General features: G+C 39.8%; 3 protein-coding genes across 5 annotated transcripts in view; 1 reads left to right on the top strand and 2 right to left on the bottom strand.

The window, feature by feature from the left end:
* MCM8 (minichromosome maintenance 8 homologous recombination repair factor) overlaps window positions 1-3,417 on the bottom strand; it is a 60,579-nt gene extending 57,162 nt beyond the window's left edge. For both annotated transcript variants that reach the window (XM_036751687.1, XM_036751686.1), the window contains exon 1: window positions 3,344-3,417. The gene's annotated coding sequence lies outside the window, so the exon portion shown is untranslated. The remainder of the gene's footprint in view (window positions 1-3,343) is intronic.
* On the bottom strand, window positions 532-2,760 carry LOC118843902 (heterogeneous nuclear ribonucleoprotein U-like). Its single transcript, XM_036751688.1, is given in 2 exon segments — window positions 532-774; window positions 777-2,760. Coding segments are annotated over 2 exon segments (2,178 nt in total). The 5' UTR covers window positions 2,752-2,760; the 3' UTR covers window positions 532-571.
* A 1,459-nt stretch (window positions 3,418-4,876) lies between the features above and the next one.
* Window positions 4,877-24,474, top strand: TRMT6 (tRNA methyltransferase 6). 2 transcript variants are annotated; one of them, XM_036748262.1, is made up of 11 exons: window positions 4,877-5,105; window positions 13,049-13,194; window positions 14,049-14,158; window positions 15,521-15,612; window positions 15,703-15,786; window positions 16,042-16,166; window positions 16,607-16,965; window positions 17,773-17,858; window positions 19,346-19,448; window positions 19,602-19,688; window positions 23,584-24,474. In XM_036748262.1, the coding sequence occupies exons 1-11, from the start codon at window positions 4,951-4,953 to the stop codon at window positions 23,773-23,775; spliced, it is 1,539 nt and encodes a 512-aa protein (XP_036604157.1). In that variant the 5' UTR covers window positions 4,877-4,950; the 3' UTR covers window positions 23,776-24,474. The 2 variants fall into 2 exon arrangements, with proteins under 2 accessions (XP_036604157.1, XP_036604158.1); XM_036748263.1 differs by lacking the exon at window positions 4,877-5,105 and adding an exon at window positions 9,700-9,714.
* The last annotated feature ends 1,488 nt before the right edge of the window (window positions 24,475-25,962 follow it).

Below are 25,962 nucleotides of genomic sequence, written 5' to 3'. Positions count from 1 at the left end.
GCCAGCAAAGTGCTCCTTGCACTCTCACCTTGTCTCCTCCCACTTTGTGGGTCAATGACTCTGGAAGCAGCCGCTGGAGCTTCCTGCTGCTGTAGCCTGCCACTCCCGGGGCTGGGGCCAGACCGCACACTTCTCTCACCCAGATCCAGCAGTTTTCCTACTGACCTGCTCAGTTGTCTTTGGCGTTTGTGGGTTGAGAAGTCTGGTAACTGCTACAGCTCAGTGATTCATGGCCCTGAGGCCTGTTCCTCCCAATCTACTCCGTGCCTGGTCTGTCCTGGCATGGCCCAACAGCTCTGCTCCCAGTATGGTGCTACAGACCCTTCCCAGTAACCATCCAGGCCATCTTGGGCTGGAGACCTGCTTCCCTCTGTTATTTCGTGGGTTCTGTAGCTCTAGAATTTGTTCAGAGACATTATTTTACAGGTTTTGGGAGAGATTTGGGGGAGAGCTTAAGCAATTCCCTGTTTTCCAGCTGTCATCTTGGTTCCGACCCCCTTCAAGAAACTTTCTTTTTTTTTTTTTTTTTTTTTTTGGAGAAATATGTATCAGTTCGTTTTTATTTGGGTATTCAATAATATCCTTGGTGATAATGCTGACTCCATGGCTTCTGACCCCAGAATTGACCCTGCTGCCACTGGTTGTAGCCCTGAGATTGATTTTTATAGCCACGATTGTTTCCTCGGCCTCTGAAGTTCTGGTTGTAGTTCCCCCTGTTGGGCATTCCACCTCTGTTGTAGCTGCCTCTGTTTGAATAACCACCTCTGCTGGGACAGGGCCACGAGGGTATGGATAACCAATTCCTCCACTTCCTCCTCCTCCACCACCACGCTGTGGCATATTTCCCCTCCTGTTATAACCACCACGATTTCCAGGAGCACCTCCTCTGAAGTTTCCACCACGCATGTTAAATCCTCCACGACCTCTATGACCACCTCCTCTATTAAACTGGTTTTTGCCACTCTTATTCTTATTGCTCTTCTTAGAGCCAGTATTCTGTTTCTTTTCTGGAGGAAGAGATTTTTTACTTTCTTCCTTATACTGCTCCAAAAGCTTTTGGGCTTCTTCTTTCTGCAGCTCTACATAGGTTATCTCATCAAAACACTCGGCTACCTCTGGCAGTGTAAAGTTCCCTTTCATTTTGAGAACTGCATGTTCTGGGAGATCCTTCCCCTCCACCTCTGCCTTCTTTTGTGTTCTTTGCTTGTAGTCTTCATCTTTTGGGCAAACTACTACAGCTTTGCGCTGAAAGCCTGAAAACAGGCACATTTTTCTCCTCTGGGCAGCTGCAGACACATTTGTCTGATCCAGAATAAAGTTCCGCTTCTTACGAGCGGCTATTTCAATGAATTTTCCAAGACACTGCGGGGCTCTCTGCAACAGTGTGTTCAATTTTCCAGTATCAGCCATCCGTCTCTTAAAGCCCGCCACCATCATTTTATCCATAATAGTGTTTGTTCCAAGAATGTTGTATTTACCAGGATTTTCTGCTGCATGCTTAGTAACCCAAGTGGTTTTTCCAGCTCCTGGCAAGCCAATCATCATCACAACTTCACAATCTTTCTTCTCATCTGGTCCTTTTGGCCCTCTAACACGATCATCTAAGGAGACATTCTGGATAAAAGTATATTCTTCAGGTATTGGGAAATATGGCTCTTCCTTCTGACCAAAATTAAACTCAACTGCACAGTTATAGCAGAGAACATGAGGGAAAAGAGGTCGTCCAGCAAGAACCTCCTTGTTAATTTTGAAAGCAACACCAAGATCTTGTCCGTTCTTTGCATAGGAAAGCTCCATTTCTTCACCTTCAAAATTAGCAAAACATGAAATCACATCATTTTCATCAAACTTGTCCCCATAGTCTTCAGTCTCGCAGTTGCAAGTTTTTATTCCTTTTAGAGAATACCCGTAAGAAAATTCTTCTTCACCAAGTAACATTCCACTGGTTGTAAGTGACCAGCCAATGCGGACTTCATGTATATCAATATCTTTTGTATATAAATGCCTCACTGGGATCTTCTCTGTTACCTTCATCTCAAAGCAAACTTTGCCTTTTGAAACTCCATAAGAAGCTCTTCCTCCAGCCCAAAGAAAAGCAAAACTTTTCATAGTAAGTGAAGAAGCACTGAGACGGTCTCTTGAGATTTTAAAATGCAGATCACAATTATAAGTATCAAGACAAACCACTGTGTCATCAAAGTGTTCATCTTCCTCTTCAACCGGTGGCTGAGGAGATTTAGCTCTGCTGTACTTGTTTTCTTCAGTGTACTCAAAATAGCCCCGGCCATGATCTTCACGAGGTCTTTTAACACCTCTCTTTTTGTCTCCACCCTTCTGTTCTGTTTTGCCATCTCCCGCCGCCGGAGCCCCGGGGCGGCCGCCGCCTCCGCCGCCTTCTGCCTTCTTCTTGCCTCCCGCCTGCTGCTGGGCCTGCCTGGCTGCCGAGGGAGGCGCCACCGTCACGGCAAACAGTGAGGTGGGGCCGCCGCTCTTCCCTGCGGCCTCCTTGGCCGCCCCGCGCTGCTGCTGAGGCTGCTGCTGCTGCGGCGTAGTCGGCGGTTGACACTGCTGCTCCCCGTGTCCGTTCTCGTCTCCCGCGCCTGCTTCCTCCTCCTCGTCCCCGAGCTCGTCTTCCCCTTCCTGGAAGCCCTGGTCGTCTCCGTTTTCGTCCTCCGAGGAGCCGCCCGCCTCCTCCTCCTCCATCGGGCCCGAATCAGCCGCCCCCACGGCCCCGTTCTCTTCTAGCTCCATCTGGTCGCCTTCAAGAAACTTTCAATTGCTTTTAGGATAAAATATAAATTCCTCTGTTTGGCATTTAAAGTACTTACTGGTCTAGATCTAACCTTTCTTTGTAGGGTAAGTAAACATTACTTCCCTTCACTCATTCTATATTCTAGCCAAAATGATGCTCCAGATATGTGATTGCATATCTCCTTTTGCAAAGGCTGTTCCCCAAACCCAGAATGCTTTATATCTGCCCATTGCCCTCTCAGAGCACCTAACTTCCTTCAAGGCTCATTCCAAGTGCTACCTCCTTCAAAATGCTTGTCCTGGTTCATATACAGTTGTTGGTCCCCGCCATGCCCCACTCACACAATTATATGGCATACATTCTATATTTATCTATAAACATAAGATCCTGAAGGCAGGAACTATCTCATTTTTTGTTTTAGCATCACCAGCATCTAATACCTGGTATACAGTAGGCACTTAAATGTTTGTGGATATAATACATATATATATATATGTATATATATATATAGATGTAATCAGAGATAATAGCTCTATGACCTTCTGATTATTAGTGTTAAGCAAGGTATGAAACATTAAGCTATAAGCTCACCAAAGGTGTTCACCACTGTCATAGAGGATGTTTTCTGTAGGTTCCAAATATAAGGGGTCCCCAATAGATAATGATATCCTCTGGATGTTCCTGTTTACAGATGACATTTTGTTAAACACATTAAGTATCAGAATACTAGAGCGCCTCCTCAGCAGGACCCATAGTCACTCAAAACAGATCAGTTTATCAATCTACACAGAAAAAAACCACGTAGATTAAGAATACTAAATAACCAGATTATGAAATGCAGATGGATGGGAAGTAGATGGACTGATCCCTTTAGGGATCTTAGGGATCTTACAAAGGTACCCTAAATGGACAATGAGCTTGTCCAGATGTTAAATACAAGAGGGGAAAAATTACATTCAGGAAGACGTGCAGGAACTTCAATAATCCCAAACTGTTCTAAAACCTCTGTTTCTAAAAAAAATACCAAGATTCTCCTAGTAATTTTACATGGCTGTAAATCATGGTACACCACAATCAAAATAATAGGTGACACAATGGAAGACACAGAAATGCATGATTGGCATGTAGGTATAGGCTGTAAAGTATCAGCAAAGGTGACCTGGGAACAAGAAGTGGCATAAAAGATATCACCCAGAAACTTGTAAGTGAAAAAGGAGGTGGGTCCAGTGATACAGAAAGCTAAGAAATAATAGACGGTCAACCTGAGTGTTACATCAGCAAATACAATAGTTAAAAATTTTAAAAACAAGGGCTCTAAATTTGCGGGGCATTAGTTTCCATTATAATCCCATTTTATTTTATGCATCTGAAAACATTGAGAAGGGGCCCACAGGCTTCCGCAGACTACAAAGACAAAGAGCCTCTGACCTAAAAGTAAGCCAGAAAGAAATCAGGGAGCCCTGCTTTGAAAAATTTATTGGAGGCCACAGCCTCGAGCGATACAGCAGATCATTAAGTCCTCAAGGAGTTTACTTTCTTTGGGGTAGGGAAGGGGGTGAAAGAGGTGAAGGGGAAAAGGGGGAGGGGGCGGGGTTGGGGGGAGAGGTAGAGCAGGGGAGAGGGAGGCAACCGGCCAAGGGAGAAATAAACACCAAGTCGGGCTTCCTCTACTCGGCCCCAGACCACGACCAAGGTCCCTCCTCCCTCCCGGCCAGTCCGTGGAGCCGAGGACGCGCGCGGTCACTGCCGCTTCCACCCGAGCCCCTCGCGGCCTTCTCCTCACCCTCCCCGCAGAATCTCAGAGGGGCTGCTCAGAGATGGCAGGACGTCAGAAAACTCAAACCCGGTGTCTCCGGCGCCGCAGGGAGCGACCTCCTGGGAGAGGGAGGCGCAGTCTAGGCCCTGGAGCCCGGGCCAGGTAGATGACAGAGGACAGCTGAAAACTCCCGGAGTCTCCAAGCCGCCTCCCCTAGCCCGGAGTTCTTTTTTTCGCGCCGGAATGACGCACTTCCGCCAAAGGGAAGCGGCTAAGGAAAGGGAGGGAATAGAACAAGCTGGAGCCAATCCGAGGCTCAATCAGGCGGAAGTTGGAAGGGGGCTGAACCACCCTGGCCGGAAAGCGGAAGCGGCGTGCTCAGGGCTCGTCCTGGAGAACAGGCGGCGCGGTTAGGTCTGGGCTTCGGAGATCCTGAGGTCTGATGGAAGGAGCGAAAGAAGACGGGCCGGCTGGATGCGGCGCCATGGAGAACAGCGCGGAGCATCCTCGCCAGCAGGACCACCTCATTCGGGATGGAGACTTTGTAGTGCTGAAGAGAGAGGACGTGTTCAAAGCCGTGCAGGTTCAGCGGAGAAAGTGAGTAAAGGTTCCCCTAGACTGGGGAGGAGGTGGGAGGGAGAGAACCCCTTCGGCACCTTCCTTTCAGGCTCTTCCCCCAGAAGGCCCGGCCTCCCCCTCCTCCTTCCTGGCCACCCGATCCAAAACTAGATGTACCTTTGTTCATGCACCTCACACACCGGGCCAGGTGGAGAAGTAGGCATGTGGCCCCTTGTCCATCCTCCCTCTGCCGCCATCACTCAGCAGCCCTGCACGCTGTTTAACCCTGGGACTCTACCCAAATGGTGGGCTGGGGACGGGGAAGGGAGGAGGTGATGCCGTTATCTGCCGGCCACTAGGACATCTTTCTTTCTCTAGGAGCTCAGTACCTATCTCTCAGTCATCCTCTCTGCCTCTGCCCTGATCCTATACTTGGGGACTTCAGTTTACATGTTGGTATCTTCCTCAAACACTTTGCCTTCCACTTCATCAACTTCCTTAACTTCAGCGACCTATACCTTCCCTCCATCTCGGCTGCACACGGGGAGTCTCATCTTTCTTTTCCCTATCATCTATAAGTGTTCCGCTTGGATGATCGAAAAGTGTGAAATTTCTCTGAGGATAACCTACCCTGCTGTCTGTCTTTATGCTTCACTCTTCTACACCTCTCTTTCATCCTCACTTTGACTTCCAGCCCCCACCCCCTCTGCTCTTTCACAGGGCCTGGCACATTGAGCTTAATAAATTCTTATTCATTCATTCATTTCATTCCCTTCCCACTTTTCACTCTAGTTAACCAGGTTAGCTATTCTCTGTTCTCTACTTTCCAGTTACTTGCCCTCTTGACTTACTGCCACTCATACCTAGCTAAACTTCAGCTCTAGATTACCCCTACCACCTGTCTCCTCTAGTGCTACAGAACAGCATTGGAGGAAGTCACACAACTTTGTTGACTGGGCCCACCATAAATTTGTTATCACTTATCAAATGGACCTTCAGGTTGCCTAGTGATCAGTTAGTTTAGACTCAGAGGACCTGGGTTCAAATTCCACCTCCATGTATGAAGGTGGGCAAATTATTTTTCTGCCTTTGGCCTCAGAGTTTTCTCATTTATGAAATGAGGATATTGGACCAGATGGTTCTTAAGGAGGAGTAGAAAGTTGGAGAGAAGCAAATTTAAATGTAGGCTAAATGTAAAAAGAAACCTCATAACACTCAAGCTATACAAAAGTGACATGGACTATCTATGAAGTTAGGGTGTCTCTCTTTGAAGGACTTCAGTCAAAGACTGAGTGACTGCTTATGTATATGTATGTGTTCATTTATGGGTTAGCTTAGATAGTTTTTCATGTCCTTTTCAATTCTGAGAGCCTTTGAATCTTCCTTTTCGTTTCAGGTATTTCCATCTACCTTGCTGCCTCTTCATCCTCTTCTTTGTCCCTTAAGGTGGATGTTCCCCGGGTCAACTTCTCTCTCTCCACTTTCTTCTTAGGCAGTTTCATTCATTTCTTCAGCTTCAAATGTAACTTATTTGTAGAAGACTCCTAAAGCAGTCATATGCAGTCTGAGATGTGAAAGGGATCTAAGAAGTCACCATGTCCAGCCTGTACCTGACCAAGAATCATTTCTGCAACATCGCTGTCTGATTGCTATTTAGTCGCTGATTTAAACCCTCCAGTGAGGGAAACACTTGTCTTTCTTCTGAACTCCAGACCTAACATCATGGAGGGGATGGTGCCTGAAATCAGTTTAATTCAGCAAGCATTTACTAAGCACCTACCACGTTCCAGGCACTTTACTAAGCACTTGGGATTCAAAGATAAAAATGAAACCCCAAGGAGCTTGTATTCAGCTGGGGAAGTGGGATAGGGGAGGATGTGGAAACAACATGTACACAGCCAAGTAAATGCTAAATAAATAATAAATGCAAAATAACTTAGGGGAAGGGCACTAACAACAGAAAATATCCAGAAAGGCCTCTTATGGACAGGATTGTCCTAGAGGCAGTAGGGCTCCCCAAATCATAGATTTGAGTTGCAAAGGATGTCAGCCAGTCAGTAAGAATTTATTAAGTGCCTACTATGTGCCTACGCTCACAGGATAGAAAGAAAGACAAAAGATGGTCTCTGCCTTTGAGGACCTCACAATCTAATGGGGAGAGACAACACGTAAACCCTTATGTACAAACAAGCAATATGAAGGAAGTAATCAACAGAGGGAAGACAGTAGAATTGAGAGGCATTGGGAAAGGTTTCCTGTAGAAGATGGGATTTTAGCTTGGACTTGAAGGAAACCACAAAGTAGAGATGAAGAGGAGGAGCATTCCAGGCCTGGGGGAAAGCCAATGAAAATGCCTGGAGCCAAGTATCTAGTTTGAGGAGAAGCCAGGAAGCCAGTGTCACTGTATCTAAGAGTGTGTGGGAACAGTGTCATAAGATTGGAAAGGGGGGGAGGTGCTGGGTTACGAAGGGCTTAGAACACCAAATAGAGGATTTTATGTTTGATTCTGGAGGTGATAGGGAGCATCTAGAGTTTATGGAATAGTGAGGTGACGTGGTCAGACTTGAGCTTTAGGATGAATGGAGGATGGATTAGAATGGATGAAGATTATTTAGTCCATGGGTTAGACTGCAAGAGGAGTCCATGATAATAAAAAGTTAACCCCTTATCTAGTTCGATTTCTTCATCATACAAGTGGAGAAGCTTGGGACTCGGAGGGATTAAGCAACATACCCAAGGCCACACAGATAATCAGTAGCAGAAGTGGGAGTCATTGAAGCTTTTTGAGTAGAGATCAAGCCTTTGTGGTCAGAGGAGGTAGGACTGGATCACCTTCAGGAAATTGTGAAGCTCCTTTAATGACCCTAAGATTCTCATGAAAGCACAGGTTATTTTATTGGTTTACAGGTTATTAACATTGTACCAGTATTGCTATATGGCGGTATGACATTGAAAACAGCTGCCTCAGTAGAATTAGAAATAACTGTCACACAGAGGACAATGGAGAGATTCATGATGGTTTTGAGCAGACTGCAGCACATAAGGGGCAAAGCACTCTGAAGGACAGGAACAAAAGGCATCTTCAAGGAAGTGTATGATGGGAAGACAAGACGGCCTGGTCACACAGGTATACAGCTAGATTGCTTCACTGGTAGCCTTGTGTTGTCACAGAGAAATGAGGAAGATCTTTAGTACCTATTGAATATATGGGAATACTTGATCAAGAGCTGTACAGAAAAAGCATAGGTGGGTTTTGCTCTATATCATTGATAGGAACTTCCAAATTGATGAGATCACAGAGCTATTCTAGTATTTGAGATAGGAAAGGGGTAGATTATAGGAGAAGCTAGCGTATTCTGTTTTGGACATGTTGGATTTGAGGTGCTTGAGGGACATCTAGTTGGAAATTCCTGTAGAAAGTTGGTGATACAGTATTAGAGCTCATGAAAGAAAATAGGGCTGAGTATATATAGATCTAGGAGTCGTCTGCATAGAGGTAATGATTGATCCTGTGACAACTAATGAGATCACAGAAAAAAAAGAACATCCAAGAAAAAGCTTTGGGGTACACCCATATGAAGGGTGTGGGACATGAATAATAATCCTTCCAAAGAGAATGAAAATTGTTCAGACGAGTAGAAAATGAATCCACCTTTAAGGAAGCTTATTGTAATTCTATTTGCTCCGAATATTACTATCTTTCTTTATATTTGGGATGTGTCCCTTCCCTACCTTCTCTCCCTAAAGGTTCCCTTCACTCTTTGACCTGATATAGCATATTGTTTTGCATCTTTCTAATTTGCTATTTTACATATCTTTTTGAGGGCAGGAATCTTGTTTATCCTTTTCTCCCCAAAAACTAACTTCATGTTCCATCCATGGTGGATTTTCAATAAATCCTTGAATTAAGTGTAATAATATATACTTGATAGTGATTTATGGAATATTAAAATTAACTTTATCCTTCCTGCATTGGTAGGACTTTCTAAACCACAGAAATTACATATTTTGTGCCAAAAAAATTTTTTTTTCTTTTACTCCCCTGGCATATTCTATACATTACTTGTCTTCCCAGGTAAATTGTAAGCCTTTTAATGGCCAGGGTTTGTCTTCTACAGGGTCTAGTAGAGTGCCTTGCACATATTAGGAACTTAAAGAATTGATCTTTGTTGTCAGAAGCCTAGGGACTTTTAATATTAAGATACCATCCAAGTTATCTGTGGTTTTCTTTGAAATGTAACTGAATCTATAGTTGTGTCAAGGTGTGGCCCAATAGGTTGTTATTTAATATATGTTGGCCCTAGCTATCTGAGTTCTGATAGGAACTCAGGAATAGGAAGCTCTCTTTTGGTTTCCGATCAATGAAAGGAAGTAAATGAAGGAGAAGTACCTGTCTTTGGAATAAAAGAAGTATTGAAACTTTAAGTGAAGACAACTTCTAGAGAGAAGTCCCTCAGAGAGATTAATAAGATCAGCTAATATCATTGGCTTTTAAAACATTGTCATTTTGTAACTTCACCTTTTATTATTTTAAATCACTGTTTGTTGTTAGATCCTTCTAAAACCTAAAGTTGGGCTGTGTATTTTGTATGCAGGAGGAAAATGGGAGAAATGGAAAACTGTGTCACCCTAACAGATAATCTGAAAGGTGAGAAACCCCAGAGGAATAAAGAGTAGTGGAGATGGGAACCAGGCTGGCTCTGAGGATTGAATGTTGGCAGGAGGGCCCATGTAGAACTGCAACTGTATAATAATCATGGGATTGATTGAGATATTTCCTTCCCTCCCCTCTTCTGTCCTCTGGTCTTTTGTCTTCTTTCCTTGACAGAGCTGGAGACCCTTCTGTAATGATTGTAGCTCACAAGCAAAACCATTCCCTAAGAGTCCAAGAGTTGAAGCTGAAGAATCATTACATTCCTGGCCAAATTTTCTTTCAGGTTAGAAATAGGCGAAATCTTGAGATGTGGGAACACATTTGTTAGTTCTTTGAATCTTAATTGTTACAAAAGAGAGTGTAGATAAGGGAGGATCTGCTTAACCAGGTGCTATTGACCCCATCTAATTATCTTTTGAGAAGCCTGAATTTTCTTAAGAGACATCAGATTACAGTACTGGACTAGAGGTCAAGAAACAAGGATTAATGTTATAGTGACTATTTTGAGTGAATCACAGTATATCTATACCAGTTTCCCTACAATGAAAAGAAGCCATAATGTCCTCATTTCTTCATACTGTCTCTGAATCAGTCAGTTAATTAAAACTTACTAAGTTTCCACTATGTGCTGGTCACTGTGCTAAGTAAGCACTGGTCTCCTTGCTACCTGAAAATGTACTTAAAGATAAATGAGTGAATAGCCTTGAACTATTCAGATTAAAATATTAAATATATTCAGGGTGGTGGTATTGATCTAGGATTTGCTTGAAAGTAGTTCTTTTATTCATTTTAATTAAGAATATGAAACATCAAATATAGGAGAAAATAGGCATTATTATAGGCATCTGTTGGTAAAATATTAAAGCAACATGATACATCAAAAAGTGCTGGATTGGGAGTTGGGAAGATATTCCTTATCTACATAACATATAGATATATCTGTATTATATGTCTGTATCTATATAATGTAATATCTATATTCAGGTTCCTCATCTGTAAAAATAATATAGGACCTACCTCCCTGGGTTGTTGTGAGGCTCAAATGACATATTGTCTATAAAAAGCACTGCAAACCTCAGCACTATATAAATGTAAATTATTTCTAGGTGGCACAGCAGATAGAGTGCTAAACATGGAATCAGGAAGACCTGAATTCAAATGTAGCCTCAGACACTAGCCATGTGACCCTGGGCAAGTCACCTACTTTGTTTCCTTTTCTGTAAAATGGAGATAACAGTAATAATCACCTCCCTGTAGTAGGTGCTATTCAGAATCAAATGAGTCATTTGTTAAATGCTCTGCAAACCATAAACTATTAGATGAATGCGAGTTATTCTGCCCACCTGCTTGGGCCTCAGTTTTCTTGTCTGTAAAAGGGGAGGGTTGGACTAGATGACTACTGAGGTTTCTTTAAGCTTTTTATTCATACAGGCATATCTCAGATATTGTGGGTTCAGTTCCAGACCACTGCAATACAGAGGATATCGCAATAAAGTTACACAATTTTTGGTTTCCCAGTGCATATAAAAGTTGAGTTTACACTATATTTTAGTCTGTTAAGTGTGCACTAGTATTATGTCTAAAAAACAATGTGTATACCTTAATTTTAAAAAATACTTTATTGCTTAAAAAATGCTAACCATCATCTGAACCTTCACCGAGTTGTGATCTTTTTGCCGGTAGAGGATCTTGCCTCAGTGTTGATGGTTGCTGACTGATCAGGGTAGGGATGGCTGTAGCTATTTCTTAAAATAAGACGATAATGAAGTTTGCCACATTGATTGACCCTTCCAAATCATGAAAGATTTCTCTGCAGCATGCAGTGCTGTTTGATAGCACTTTACCTGCAGCAGAACTTTTTTCAGACTTTGAGTCATTCCTCTCAAACCCTATCATTGTTTTATATAAGTTTATGTAATAGTCTTCAATATTAGAGAGACACAAAAAGAGAGGGAGACAGATGGGGGAATGTCAGGTTGATGGAGCATTCAGAACACATATTGGTCGATTAAATTTGTTGTCTTATATAGGTGTGGTTCATGGAAACAACATCAAAAACCACAGATCACCATAGCAGATATAATGATGTTGAAAAAGTTTGAATGTTGTGAAAATTGTCGCAGTGTAACACAGATACAATATGAGCACATATATTGGAAAAATGGTGCCAATAGACTTGTTTGACATAGGATTGGCACAAACCTTTAATTTGTAAAAAAAACAAAAATCTACCACAGTATCTGCAAAGTGCAATAAAACGAGGCATGCCTATAATCCTGTCTCCTCACTCAGTCAGTCAAAAAGTTAATACTATGGGCTAGGCCCTGTATTAAATACTGGGGAGGTAGGCAAAAACATAAAAACTCCCTGTCCTTAAAGAGTTTAATATTAAGTGTTCCCTTCAGATTAAAAATCAGTCTTTCAACAAGCGTTAAGTGTCTGCTACGTGCTAGGAACTGTGCTAGGTACTGAGGATATGAATGTAAAAAGTGAAAAAGTCAGGGAGCTTTTATTCTATCTCTGGCTGCTTCATCTTACCTTCATAGCATTATTTGAAGAACTTCCATTTGTCTCTGATTTGCAGTGAAATAAGCTTATATTGTAGAGCTGTATATGAAGATTTCTAAGTTTTTTCATTAAGTTGTCAGCATTGTCAGACTCATTTATCAAATTTGTATAAAGTAGCAATGATATAAAAATATGTCTATATTGGATGGTTAGTTACCTGCCTGAAGGCAATAGGTTAGACTTACACAATTTCATGAAGTCCTTTCTACTGTGATTCCAGAAGAACGAGTGTTACTTTAAATGAACAGAAATTGTGCTTTTTCTTCTCCAGCCAACCTTAACTCTTCTTCTGCTATTGCTTTATTTCATTTTTTACAAAGGCCTTATGGTTTTAATGTAATATAATAATATTATTTGCTTATCAAACCCTTTGTTGTGCACTTCATTTTTCAATTAACTTCTTTTTCCTAACCAAAAAAACCACCAGTTTTTGGGTTTTTTTCCCTCTAATGTTGATTGCCTTTTGTATTCAGGCATGGTTTTGATGGCTTTTTGCTGGTTCATAGCAACCATTTAAATGAAAAGAATTGTATATAATGGAAAGAACAGTTGATCTGGAGTCTGAGGACCTAGGCTAATATCCTGCCTCTGATATTTACTACTTGTGTGACCTTGGACAAATCCCTTAATCTCTCTAGCTTCAATTCCCTCATCTGATAAGTAGCTAGACTTAAGGGCCTCCTAGGTCTCTTCTAGCTCTAGCTTAATGATACTATGACTAGGTTGTTTGATTAACTGCCTTCTTTTTCATCTCTTTCAGAAAAGTTACTTTTGAGAAACAGTGGTTTTTTTTGGATAATGTCATTGGACATAGTTATGGAACTACATTTGAAGTATCCAGTGGTGGAAACCTTCAACCCAAGAAGATGATGGAAGAGATCACTTCAGATATGTCTTGTTTTTCAGGTATGGGAAATAGTTACTTAAACTTAGAAAAGTCAAAAAGAGCTTACAAATCAGAAGTTTTTGAAGAATCTGCTGTCTACATTTACCTTTACTTTGCTTCTAAAATTCTATTTTAAGAAATTCCAGATTCGTTTGGGATTGTAGTTTAAGAACCTCAGCATAGTGTAGTACCAATAATGCTGCATTGGGTGGCAGATTTATGTTCTAGTTCTAGCCTTTCCAGTAGCTAGCTGTGTAATCCTGGGTAAATAACCACACACACACACACACACACACACACACACACACACACACACACACACACACACCCTTCCCCCAGTTGCATCTTGTGATGAGACAGTTTGATCTGAGGAACTCATGGAATTGATCGAGGACTGGGCCTTGAGCTAAGAAGACGTAAACTATCTTTAAGGTCCAATTCTTCTTTTATTGTTACTGTTCTAATTTGGGTAAAGAAATAAGTAATTTTTATCAATATGTTTTAAAAACTAGGTTTTTATGTATTATAATTTAATCTCATAAGCATTAAATTTTAGAGGCCTTGTGGTGTAGAACACAGAGATGGCCTCACAGTCAGAAAGTCCTGAGTTCAAGTCTCATCTTCCACACATGCAGGTTATATGATCCTAGGCAAGTCACTTAACCTTTTAATGGTCCAGGCAACTCTCAGAGACTACAAGTTGCAGAGAAGGTACTTATCTGCATAGGTGAGGAAATTCTTCACCTGTCCTGATGAAATCATAGGTCAAGTTTTTTAAAAGCAACCTTAAATGTGGAAAAATTTGTCCTATGAATTAAAAGTTTATAATGTTACTTTAGGACAAGAATATAATGAATCAATCTCTTTCCTTTAGAAACTAAAGAAGCTGGTATTGATAATCGAAATATAGTTGATGATGGAAAGTCTCAGAAACTTACTCAAGATGACATAAAAGCTTTGAAGGACAAGGGCATTAAAGGAGAGGTAATATTGAGAGTTTGCCCAGATATGCTTAGGGATTTGCTTGGTTTTTAGTGAATTAAGGCACACAACTTCAGGTGAAGCATAAACACTGTGATTGTTATTACCTCTTCTCTTGACAAACATGTAAAGAAATGCCTTCAGTTAAAAGTACCAAGGAAAGCTCTTTTCTCCTGTGGGAAACTTAAATGTTTGTTTCATTATTATTGACCCTCACACTCCTTAGCATGGATCTGTCCTCAGCCCTCTTTCTCTCCTCTTTCCATCTTTTTTTCCTTAGTAATCTAATCTTTTTCCATAAATTCAATTATCATCTTTACATAGATGAAGCCCAGATCTCCGTACCTTTCTCCCGAATGCCAATTACTTATTGTCTGCTGCCTGCTGGACATTTCTATTTGTCTATCCCCTTGGCATCTCAGATTCAGCGTGGCTGAGAAAGAGTTTCTTCTCTTTGTTCCAAGCCCGTGCTTCTTCCACACTTTCCCGTTTTCATTCAGGACATCTCTGTCCTTCCAGTCACCCAGGCTCATAACCTTGTCATCATCCTTGGCTTTTTCTTCTCTTTCACTCCTCTTATGTACTCAGCCACCAAGTCTTGCCTTTTCTACTTCTGCAGTATCCCTTGCATCCACTCCCTTTTATCCATCCACCTGGACTATTTTAGTAGCTTCTGACTTATTCTCCTTGCTTCTACTTTATTCTTTCTAAGGCACAGGTCTGATCACGTTGCTCCTTTGCTCAAAAGCTGTCAGTAGTTCCCTGTTTCCTTTAGAGTAAAATACAACCTTCTCTGCCTGTTGAATACCATCCTTAGTCTATTTCCAGCATAACTTTCCAGCCATATTTCCATTATTCCTCCTCATGTACATTTATGTTTCAGCCAAACTGTTCCCTAAACTCAGTTTTCCAGCTTTCACATCTGTGCATTTGCAGAGACCATCCACCTTTCTTGGATTGCACTCCCCTTTCATCTCTGCTTCTTAAACAGTCAGTTCAGATGTTGCCTCCTTCATGAAGCCTCCCCTGGTGTCCTTATTTCCTTTGCCATATATTAATGTTCTTTCTCTCCTTAAATCATCTTCTATTTACTTGTGTTCGTGTACATGTAATTTCCCCAGCTTCATGAGGCTTTTGTATGGTGTAGTTTTGTCTTTGTATTTCTGGCATCCAGCACGGTGTTTTTTGTACATTGTCAATGCTTAATAAATGTTTGTCGAGTCAAATTGAATGAATACTTTGGTTTTTATGAGGTGAGAGGATCCAGAATTAGACCTTTGTAAATGTACTAAAACCCTTTTTCCTTTGTCTAATAATTTGAACTATTTGGTGTACGATATGGAATAACTCTTACTTTTCTTATAGGAAATTGTTCAGCAGTTAATTGAAAATAGTACAACATTCCGAGATAAGACAGAATTCGCACAGGATAAATATATAAAGAAGAAGAAGAAAAAGTAAGAATTCTATTAGAAAGTTGCAAGTAGAAATAAGATAGGTTCAAAACATTCTCTACAAAAGGAGTTTTTTGTGTGTTTTATCTTTAGATATGAAGCAATTATTACTGTTGTGAAGCCGTCTACCCGTATTCTTTCAATTATGTATTATGCAAGAGAACCTGGAAAAATTAAGTAAGCCATATTTCCTTTAAAAGTAGAAGACTGGGGAATGGGAAATAATAGTTTATTGTAATAAAGTCACGATTTTGAGTAAACTTGGGAACTTGCTCCTGTTGCACAAAGTATCCTACCACTTCTTGAGTTCTAAGTTCTTTTATCACCTCAAAAATAATTAGTGGCCCGTTAGCTAGATGTTATATGATAGTGTAAAACAAAGTATTTTGTGAAATGTGAGTAACATTGATGGGATCATTCTTTTCTCTTTAGCTACATGCGATATGATACACTGGCCCAGATGTTGACTTTGGGAAATATCCATGCTGGCAATAAAATGATTGTAATGGAAACTTGCGCAGGCTTGGTGCTGGGTGCTGTAATGGAGCGGATGGGGGGTAAGAAAGTTTAAGACTAAACATGTTGAATTGTTTGGGCAACAGGTCTGAGCATCATATGCTGCCTTAATTTCAAAGTATTGTTGGTAATGTTTGTGGATTCCTACTTTTAATCAGAAAGTTAGCTACCGTTTCCTCTTCCTCCCTGAGGCAGGGTGACTTAAGATAATACCAAATTCAGTTTTAGCCTATTTGAAGCTCTTTATGAAAACAGACTCCTAAGAACTCCTTGGGAGAAACTATGGGTGATCACCCTTTCTATACCAAGGCCAAGTAAGCTTATCATGTTTTCAAGCTGAGATCATTCAATAAAGTTTCTTTGTTTCAAATGAGTAGTGAGGAAAACTTGGCAAATACTTTTTCCTGGGTTTTTTAATACGGGAATTCTCAATGGATCACTGCATCTTTGTATATTAAAGATGGGTTTTCTTTACTTTCAGGTTTTGGATCAATCATTCAGATGTACCCTGGAGGTGGTCCTGTTCGAGCAGCAACAACTTGTTTTGGATTCCCAAAATCTTTCTTTAATAGTCTTTATGAATTCCCCCTTGGCAAAGTGAACAGTCTTCTAAATGGCACATTTTCTTCCCAAGCTTTGCCTTCAGAGTCCAAAGACAGTATTTCAGTGGAAGAAAACAATGGCACACTTCTTGATGACCTTCAGACTTCTCCAAAAGAGAGGGAAGAAAATATTGTTGAAGTTATAGAAAACAACCATCCTCCGCAAGAAACAATGGAAGTTATATCTCAAGAGCCAGAGTACAAGGAGCACAAAGAAAGAGGAAATAAAAAAGACTATGTAAGGGTCCCTCATCTTCTCATGATGTTTCTCCTCGATTCTCCTATTCCTTCATCGAAACCGTAAATATCACAATTATTGGAGAAAACATTTTTTGATCTTTAAGAGAATTCTATGATGTAATGGGGAAAAAAACCACACACATTGGATTTGGAATCAAGGGACCTAGATCTGAATCTTCCTTTCTGCTTTCTACCTATGGGACCTTGGGCAGCTCACTTCATTTCACTGGCCCTCAGTTTCCTTATCCATAGAGAATTAGTTTGGTCTAGTAGAAAGAGCAATGGGCTTGAAGTCAAGAGAGACCTGGGTTCACATCTGACACTTAGTAACCATGTGGCAATGGGCAAGTCACCTCTTTAAGTCTGTTTCCTCATCTATAAAATGAAGATAATCTACATCATAGGGTGGTTGTGAGGATCAAATGAGATAATGTATGCAAAGCACTTTTCAAACTATAAAAAGCGATACAAATGTAAGAGTTCTTAATTAAAATGAAGGGGTTCGAATTGATGTTTTCTAGTTCTAGGTGTATGCTCCATGACCTCTAAGTAGTTTAGCATGGTGCCTGGCACATAGTAGGTGCTTAATAAATGTTTGTTGACATAACTGTACAGGTTATTAGGATATCTCCTATGCGTTTAATATTTTTATAACTGCTTCCTAAATTATATCTTCTTACTATTGTGGTGTGCCTGAATTGGTAGAGAAAGTTAAAATGATGCTGGAGCAGATTGGAGATCCAGTAAAGTGTCTGGGTCAGGACAGTTGATTGAGTTTTTTAAAAATTTTTTTCTACTTTTCAAGATTCAAGAATTCCAAAGAAAACAAGAACAACAGAAGAAAAGACAGATAGAAGCTGCTGCTCTATTGAATGAAAGAAATGCAGATGGGTGAGTATGGGTAATATCACTCATCGAGTACACATCACTTATTTACATTAGTCACTAAACTATCCCAGTTCCAGAAAAACAGATGGCTTCTTATATATTTTTGTTTCTTAAAAAATGTCATTCTAGTCATCCTGCCACTTGCTCATCCCTGTTATTGTTAGTTTATTGCTTTGGCCATAAGAAAATGTAAACTGCTCTCGATTAATTACTAAGCAGCCTGGTTCTGCTTTGTCTGCTTTTTCTTTCCCTTGACTGTTCGCCTTGGATCCTAGTGATTCAGTAGAAAGAGTGATGGTGTGGAAAGAGCTCCTTGGTTCAAATCCTACTTACTGTGTGTGAGACCTTGGGCAAGTCACTTAAGGTCTTTAGGCCTCAGTAATCCTCATCAGTAAAATGAAGAGTGTGGTTTAGACGCCCTCTAAGGTCCCTTTCAGCTCTAGGTGCATAATCCTGTGATCCAGTGGGAGTAAGGATTAGGTTCCTTATGAACCTGAGGAAAATTAGGCTGAACTTAAAAGAAATCAATCTAGGCACAAGTATAGATTTTAGAAGGAATTATAAGGCTCCTGCCATATTACTATAGATAGAGCCTGGGCTAGAGACTGTACCTGTGATTTCAGTGGAACTTTCACTGCTGAAAGAGATGGTAACTTTCTCTGCAGTTTGTAGGATTTGAAAGTGTATCACTTGTCCAGGGACATACAACTCTTCTGGAGCAGAGTCTGCATTTGAACTCAGGTGTTCCTGGTTCTAAGGCCATTGCTACCCACTACACCATACTGCTTCTCATCATATTAACACAGTAGATAAATTAAGCTTATTCTCATTGGGTGCATCAGTGCTCTAACCTTGGGTGTTGGAGGAAAGGCTGGTAAAAATTTCATAGACTCCTAGATATTTTGGAGAAGAGGTAGGTTTGGCCATCTGCAAGACCATTTTAATTGGTGATGAATTAGAATCCAGATGTTTTTGAGAAAGCTTTTAAAACAGGTCTTCATCTTTAAATAGTACTTAGAGTTACCAAATACCAACAGTGATTACTAAGCTTTAATGCTGAGAAAGTAGCAGCTCTTGAGGGCAGCTAGGTAGCACAGTGGATAGAGCCCTGGGCTTGGAATCAGGAAGACTCATCTTCCTGAGTTCAAATGCAGCCTCAAACACTTACTAGCTGTGTGATGCCCGGCTGGTCAGTTAACCCTGTTTGCCTCAGTTTCCTTATCTGTAAAATGATCTGGAGAAGGAAATGGCAAACCACTCCAGTATCTTTACCCCAAATGGGGTCACAGAGAATTGGACACAAGTGAAGTGGCTGTACAGCAACAAAAAGCAACCCTGGAGTACTCTTGGTTTGAGGTTCCAGAAAGCTGCTTAAATGATTTCTTTTGTGTGTCTGTATAATTTGAATGTATCTAATAATTTTAAAGTCTTGTCAAAATAACATATTCTGCTTGAAGACAAAAATAATTTAATTTTTTTTCCTTTTTCAGTTTAATTATAGCCAGTCGATACCACCCAACACCGCTGGCTCTTTCTTTGCTGGAATTTGTTGCTCCTTCAAGGCCTTTTGTTGTATACTGTCATTATAAAGAGGTAATGCTATACTGGGTTGACATGGATTTTTCTGTGGCTGAGTAAATAATAGAATGGTGAAGATTTGGGATGATGAAGAAGACTGCTAAATTCTGTTCTTGAATTTCTGTCCAGAAAATATTATTTAAACTGTATCTTTTCTTTATCCTTCAGCCACTGGTAGAGTGTTATACAAAATTAAGAGAAAGAGGAGGAGTTATTAATCTCAGGCTCTCAGAAACCTGGCTCAGAAATTATCAGGTATGTATTTAAATAAGTTGCACTGTGAGATAGGAAAATACATATTGTCCTAAATACATAAATCTTTTCGCCTCTATCTCCACAACCTCTCTTATATCTGCCTTCTTTACTCATATGGCCACCACCCTAATTCAGGCTGTTCTCACCTCTCTTGGACTATTACAGTAGCCTCCTCCTCATTCTCCCTGCCTCAGGACTCTCCCCACTCTGGTCCATCCTGTGCCTTGCTGCCAAAGGGATTTTTTAATTGCAGGTCAAACTATGTCACTTCCCTACCGAATAAATTCCAGTAGTTGCCTCTTGCCTTTAGGATCAAATATAAACTCTTTTGTTTGGCTTTTAAAGCCCTTTATAGTCACCCTCATCAGCTTTATGATAGAAGGCTTCCCTTCCTGCATTCTGCAGTCTACAAACTAATCTTGCTGGTCCTCACACGTTGCACTCCAGCTTCCACCTGCCCATTTTTGTCCTGGCTATCCCTATTCTTGGTGCACACTCCTTCCTTACTTCACCTCTAAGAAACCCTTGCTTCCTTCAAAACCCTGTTCAAATATCACCTTCTATGTGAAGACTGTCCTCATCCTACTAGCTGTTAGTGCTCTCTTGCCCCAAATTTACCCTGTATTTATATGTATGTAATTTTTGTATAAAACATGGTTATATACATGTTTCTCTGCATAAAATGTACAGTCCTTGAGAGCAGCAACTGTTTCACTTTTGTTTTTGTTTCCCCAGAATGTATTAGAGTTTCAGGCACACATCAGGTGTTTAATAAGTGCTTGTTGATTGATCAGGTATTGTTGAAGGCACAGTAATTCAGATTTCTGAATCTGCATAGTTTAGGAAATTGGCAGTTACTAATTAAGGGACATTTAAGAATATGAAAAATTTATTTTTACGAAACTTTCTCAGAACTTTGCGTTTGTAAACCCAAATTTGCTTGAACTTTTAAAAAAATTACAGTTGACTATTTTTATTTGTATTAGTAGACACAACCTGTACTCAGAGATTAGCCTTCTGTCTCTTGTTTTTATTGCAAGAAACCTTGCACATAGTAGACCCTTAATTCTGTCTCAGAGCAATCCTTTTCACTCCAGTTAGGTAGCCACCATCCAACTCCAGACCTTCAGCACCTTACAGCATCACCTAGGCTATTGCAGTAGCCCCCTCATTTATTTCCCCACTTCTGGTCATGGCTCCCTCCCTTTGCCCTTCACAATCCATCTTCCACACAGCTACCAACATAATCTTTTGAAAACACAGATCAACCTGTGGCTCTTGCCTCCCCAAACACCTCTTGGGACTCTTTATTGCCATTAAGTTAAAATGCAACTCGCCAGCTTGACATTCAAAACACCTCTCAGTCTGGCTCCAGACTCCCTGTGCAGACTCACTTCACATCGCTCCCTACTTGCGTTCCGGGCCAGTCACATTGGTACGTGGTCTGTTCTCTGAATTCACCCTTCTACCTCCCATCTCTGACCTTCTTTCCGGGCTGCACTCCTTCCTTTGCTTTCTCTCCTCAGACTCCTTGGGTTGAAAGGCTTCCTCAAATCAACTCAGGGACCACCTCCCATGAAAAACCTTTTCTTCTCTCCCCAGTTGGTACAGTGCTGTGCAAATCAATGGGCAAAGTAAAATAATTAAGTTTATTGACTGACACAATAAATCTTGCATCTTTAAAAAAAAACTTAGAGCATGCAGCATGTCCTTTCATTGTAGTCACTTGTACATGATTTGGCATTGAGTTCATAAGATTTTTGACTCATATTCTTTAATTCTTCATTTTGAAACCACTTTTAAAATCATTTCGCATATTGTGTACCTTTGACAAACAGCCCATTTTTCAATGTCCAGCCTTTTTTGTAGTTGTAGTTCATAGGTTCTCAGTGGGGTTTAAATTAGACAAGTTCCTATGCCATGGAAGCATGTTTTTCTCTACCACTTTGATAAATTTCTTAATTTTTTGTGGTATATGGAATAATATAAAAAGATGGAGCAGTATTCTATCTACAATTAGGAATTTCTGTAATTCTGGAACAATATTACTTCTCATTATGTCAATATACTGTTAGAGTTCATCATTCCCTCAAAAAAGATGAATTTCAAGGCTCACTGAGAATAAAAAATATCCCTAAAAAACTCTTTGGGGTGGATGTCTAATGATTAGAGTTAAATTGTGTATATTTACCTAACTGCTTTTGAGAGTGATTTAGTATAGCTTCAAATAAAAAGGTCACATTAGGAAAGAGCATCTTTTCTCAGTCTTTAAAACCCTAGTCTTTTTATTGTTTTGTCCATGACAATCATTTTTTCTTCATAACAAAGGTTAGCACAGATAGAGAGAGAGTGTGTGTGTCTTACTGCTGTTTTTCCAATCTTGAGAAGCCTTTGCAACACTGTAGAGGGGTCAGGTCCTTTATGAAAGGCTTTCCTTGTTTTCTGAGAATTAATCAGGCTGTTGAGTAGCAATAGTTTGCCAGTTCTTGATGTTTTTCATTTTTGACCCTCTTTTCCTTTGCTCTTCAGTGTGACTGATTTTATTTCATTGTAGTTTTGAATAATCTTTGACACTTTTTACTCACCACAAGTCACTGTGACATCTTTATAGTCATTGATGTATACTCTTTTAAGAGCATCAACTTTTGTACATTTCCTTGTAGTATTCTACATTCTTAAACATAATATATTTAAAAACACAACAAAAAAGAACATGTGGTATGGACTCATCCAATAGAGAACTAAGTAAAGGTGGGAAAACCAGCTCAGTCTGGTTTCATCTGGTCAGGGTCAGATGTTTTTAGCCTAATATCCATAGAAGCATGAAAGCTTGACCATTGCTGTCAGAAAATGAAACCATATTAAAGTGATCTCATATTCAGGTAATTCACATATCACCTTGTAGTGCTGTCTACTTTCACAGATTTTCTTGTACTTAACTTATTTGGGCATAGGCTCTTTCCCCAGTAAATGTGCAGAAAGTACTGTTTCCTTTGCACTGTTCATAGGTGGTGCTTAATGAGTGTATGAAAAGCTTGTTGAGTTGAACTCAATGTTAATAATAATTCATTTACATAGCTCTTTAAAGTTGACGGAGCACCTTTAATTTTGAGTTTGCTTTATAGTAAAACATATTTGGAGGACAGCTAGGTGACGCAGTAGACAGACTCATCTTCATGAGTTCACATTTGGCCTCAGACACCAGCAATGTGACCTTGGGCAAGTCACTTAACCTTGTTTGCCTCAGTTCCTCGTTTATAAAATGAGCTAGAGAAGGAAATGGCAAACCACTCCATTATCTTTGACAAGAAAACCCCAAATGGGGTCACAGAGTCCCAGACACAACTGAGGCAACCGAACAACAAAGTACATTTGGAGACTTTTAAAGCGCCTACTCTTTAGAGTCCTCAAATTTTAGAGCCAGAGGAAACCTTCAAGATTTAAGCTAGAGGTTCTTAACCTTTTTTGTGTGTCATGGAGCCCTTCGGCAGTCTGATAAGGCCTATGGACCCCTTCTCAGAATAAATGTTTTTAGAAAATATGTAGGATTACAGAGGAAACCAGTTAGATTGTGGTATATGAATGCTAACAAGCATCATGAGCTTAAATTATTTAGCCCTTTCTGAGCATAGTTTCTATCTACTTCCCTTACAGGGCAATTTTGAGGAAGGTGCTTTGCAAATCTTTAACTACTGTATAATTGTGAGTTTTTATTTCTTCATCTGTAGAAGAAACTGGAACTGATTGGATTAGATGAGCAAGATTTTTAAATAATGTTATTCCAAGGGGCATTATGAAAATTAATTTAACATAATGTTTTAAACATTACATTTGGATCTTAAATTTGCCTTGTGTATTGTGTCAACTTAGAAAACCTAACATTTCTTTTGGTTAGGTTCTGCCAGATCGAAGTCATCCCAAACTGATGATGAGTGGAGGTGGAGGTTATCTTCTCTCAGGCATCACTGTTGCCAATGATAAACAAAAATCGGAGTCCTGTGCAGTACAGTTACAAAAGACTGAAGAGCCAGTAGCTAAAAAGCGGAAAGTTCAGGAGTCTGATTCAACTCTTGAAGATCTACCTTGATTTTACTTCCAAGGATTCTTTGAATTCACATACTTAACATGCCACTACCAATTGCTCCTTGGTACCATAAGAGCATGTTTACACAGCCATTCTTGGAAACCTGGATGTGTTAATGTATTTTAAAGAAGCTTTTCCCAGTTAACACCTGGCTATTGGGAAGGGAAAAAAAACCCTTCAAGCCACTTTATGGACAAAGGTGTTGGATCCACCATGGCATGAAGGTGCCAGGAAAACCAAAGCCTTTTGGCATGAAATGGAATTAAGTTTGACTTAACCAAGTTCACTTCTGTGTCTTAAAATTGTGTGTCAATTAGTGTCTTAATTCAGATAAAGTAAGAAAAATAATCCCAACACATTTTGTATATAGGACTCAACTTCGTTTTAACCAATTGAAAACTCTAGTCATATGCACATAAATGTGTATTTAAAAAAATTTATGGAGGAAAAGTTTAAGAAGTATGGGAGGTTTTATATAATTTGGGTACCAGATATTTCCTATCTCTCTCCAGTGGTATTACATACATTTTTAAATTGTATTGGTTTTTATTATTTTTAAAATTTGACAACTTGAAGTTGTCAATTTTTGTTTTATTGCTGTCGATCGTGGTATATGCAAGGGTTATGGTGGGGTTATTTAGTTTTTGTTGATTTTCAAAAGACTTTCATTCTCCATTTCCGATAAAACTACTCTTAACTTTTCTCTCAGTATTAAAATTGAGAGAGTTTTTTTGTATATTTTTTTATGAGGGATTTCTTTCATATAAAGGGGCAAATGGACCATCAGTACTTGAGGTGTGACAGTAAAATAATAAGACTTTTTCCACATGATTTATAAAACTAGTCTCTAGTTTCTCACCTCAATCCAAAACACTTTAAAGAGTCTCCTATTTCATGACTCTAAATTAGTGTAGTCAGTGATAGTCATGATGCCTGTTTGCTGAACCTTAGTACAATTAGGAAGTTAGATTTTTAAAATTTTAATAAATTGGCCCTGATTTCATTATTCATTTGCAACTGAAGAAAGGTTTTCAGATTATGCCCAAGACAGATGATTTGTATTCAGTTTTTGAATATGTTTGTTGACATAGTGTGGTTATTAATGTTTATTTAAATATTAATAATTTATTATTAGTGTTATCTTACTGTGGAATTCTCATGGGAAAAAGAGTTGGGGATATTCTTGATCAGCCATATGTTATTTAAACTGCTAGATCTGTACCTTGTATTCTGATAATGGCAAATGATAATTATCAACAAATATACATCTTGTTATTTTTTATCTTTGGTAGCCATGCATTTCATACTGAGACTTACCTCAGTGATACAGTAAATCTGTGTTTTTCTAATGCCACTATCTAAGTACATTGTGAAACACGGGCTGGAATGAACAGAGAAGACATTTGCCTGGTTAGAGATTTCAGTCCTACAAGTATTTACTAATTATCTGCTCTGTGCAAGGCCTGGTGTGAGGTAATATGGGTACAAAGACAAAGCAAAATACAGTTCCTGACCTCAAAGAACTTAATTCTTCTGGAATGTGTTATTGTTAACTCACAGACGTGGTTCATAAATCTAATGGGTGAGATAATTTGTGTAGTACACAATGACTATCTTTTAAAAATTATTTGTTTACATATTTTGTAATCATTTATTATCTCTCCCTCCCACTGCTCCCCCTACTTCCCCAATTGAACAGTTAAAAAAGCACGAAAAATAAAACATTCATAACAAATGTGTATAGTCCAACAAAATAATTCCGTATGAATCATGGGCAAAAGTTTGTCTCATTTTTTTCATTTTAAGTCTGTCACTCTTCTGGCAAGAGGTGGGTGTCATGTTTCATCCCTAGTGCTTAGACTAATGGTTTGTCATCACACTGGTCATAGTTCTTTAGTCTTTTCAAAGTTGCTGGGTTTTTTTTCCTCTCTATGATGTCCTTGTATAATTCTCCTGATTCTGCTAACTTCACTTTGTTTCAGTTCATAAAGGTCTTCCCAGTTTCCTTTGAAACTCTCCATTTCAACATCTGTTGTAGTACAATATTTTGCGTTCATATACCATAATTCTTCTAGCCATTCCCTAATAGGAAGGTACCCCCCTTTGTTTCTAGTTTGGGGCTACTATGAAAAGAGATGCTATAAATATTTTTGTACATACAGATCCTTTTCCTCTTTTATCTCTTTGGAG

The sequence above is a fragment of the Trichosurus vulpecula genome, chromosome 3, assembly GCF_011100635.1.
Source record: "Trichosurus vulpecula isolate mTriVul1 chromosome 3, mTriVul1.pri, whole genome shotgun sequence".
Taxonomy (NCBI): Eukaryota; Metazoa; Chordata; class Mammalia; order Diprotodontia; family Phalangeridae; genus Trichosurus; species Trichosurus vulpecula.
This window is presented reverse-complemented; position numbering and strand designations above follow the sequence as displayed.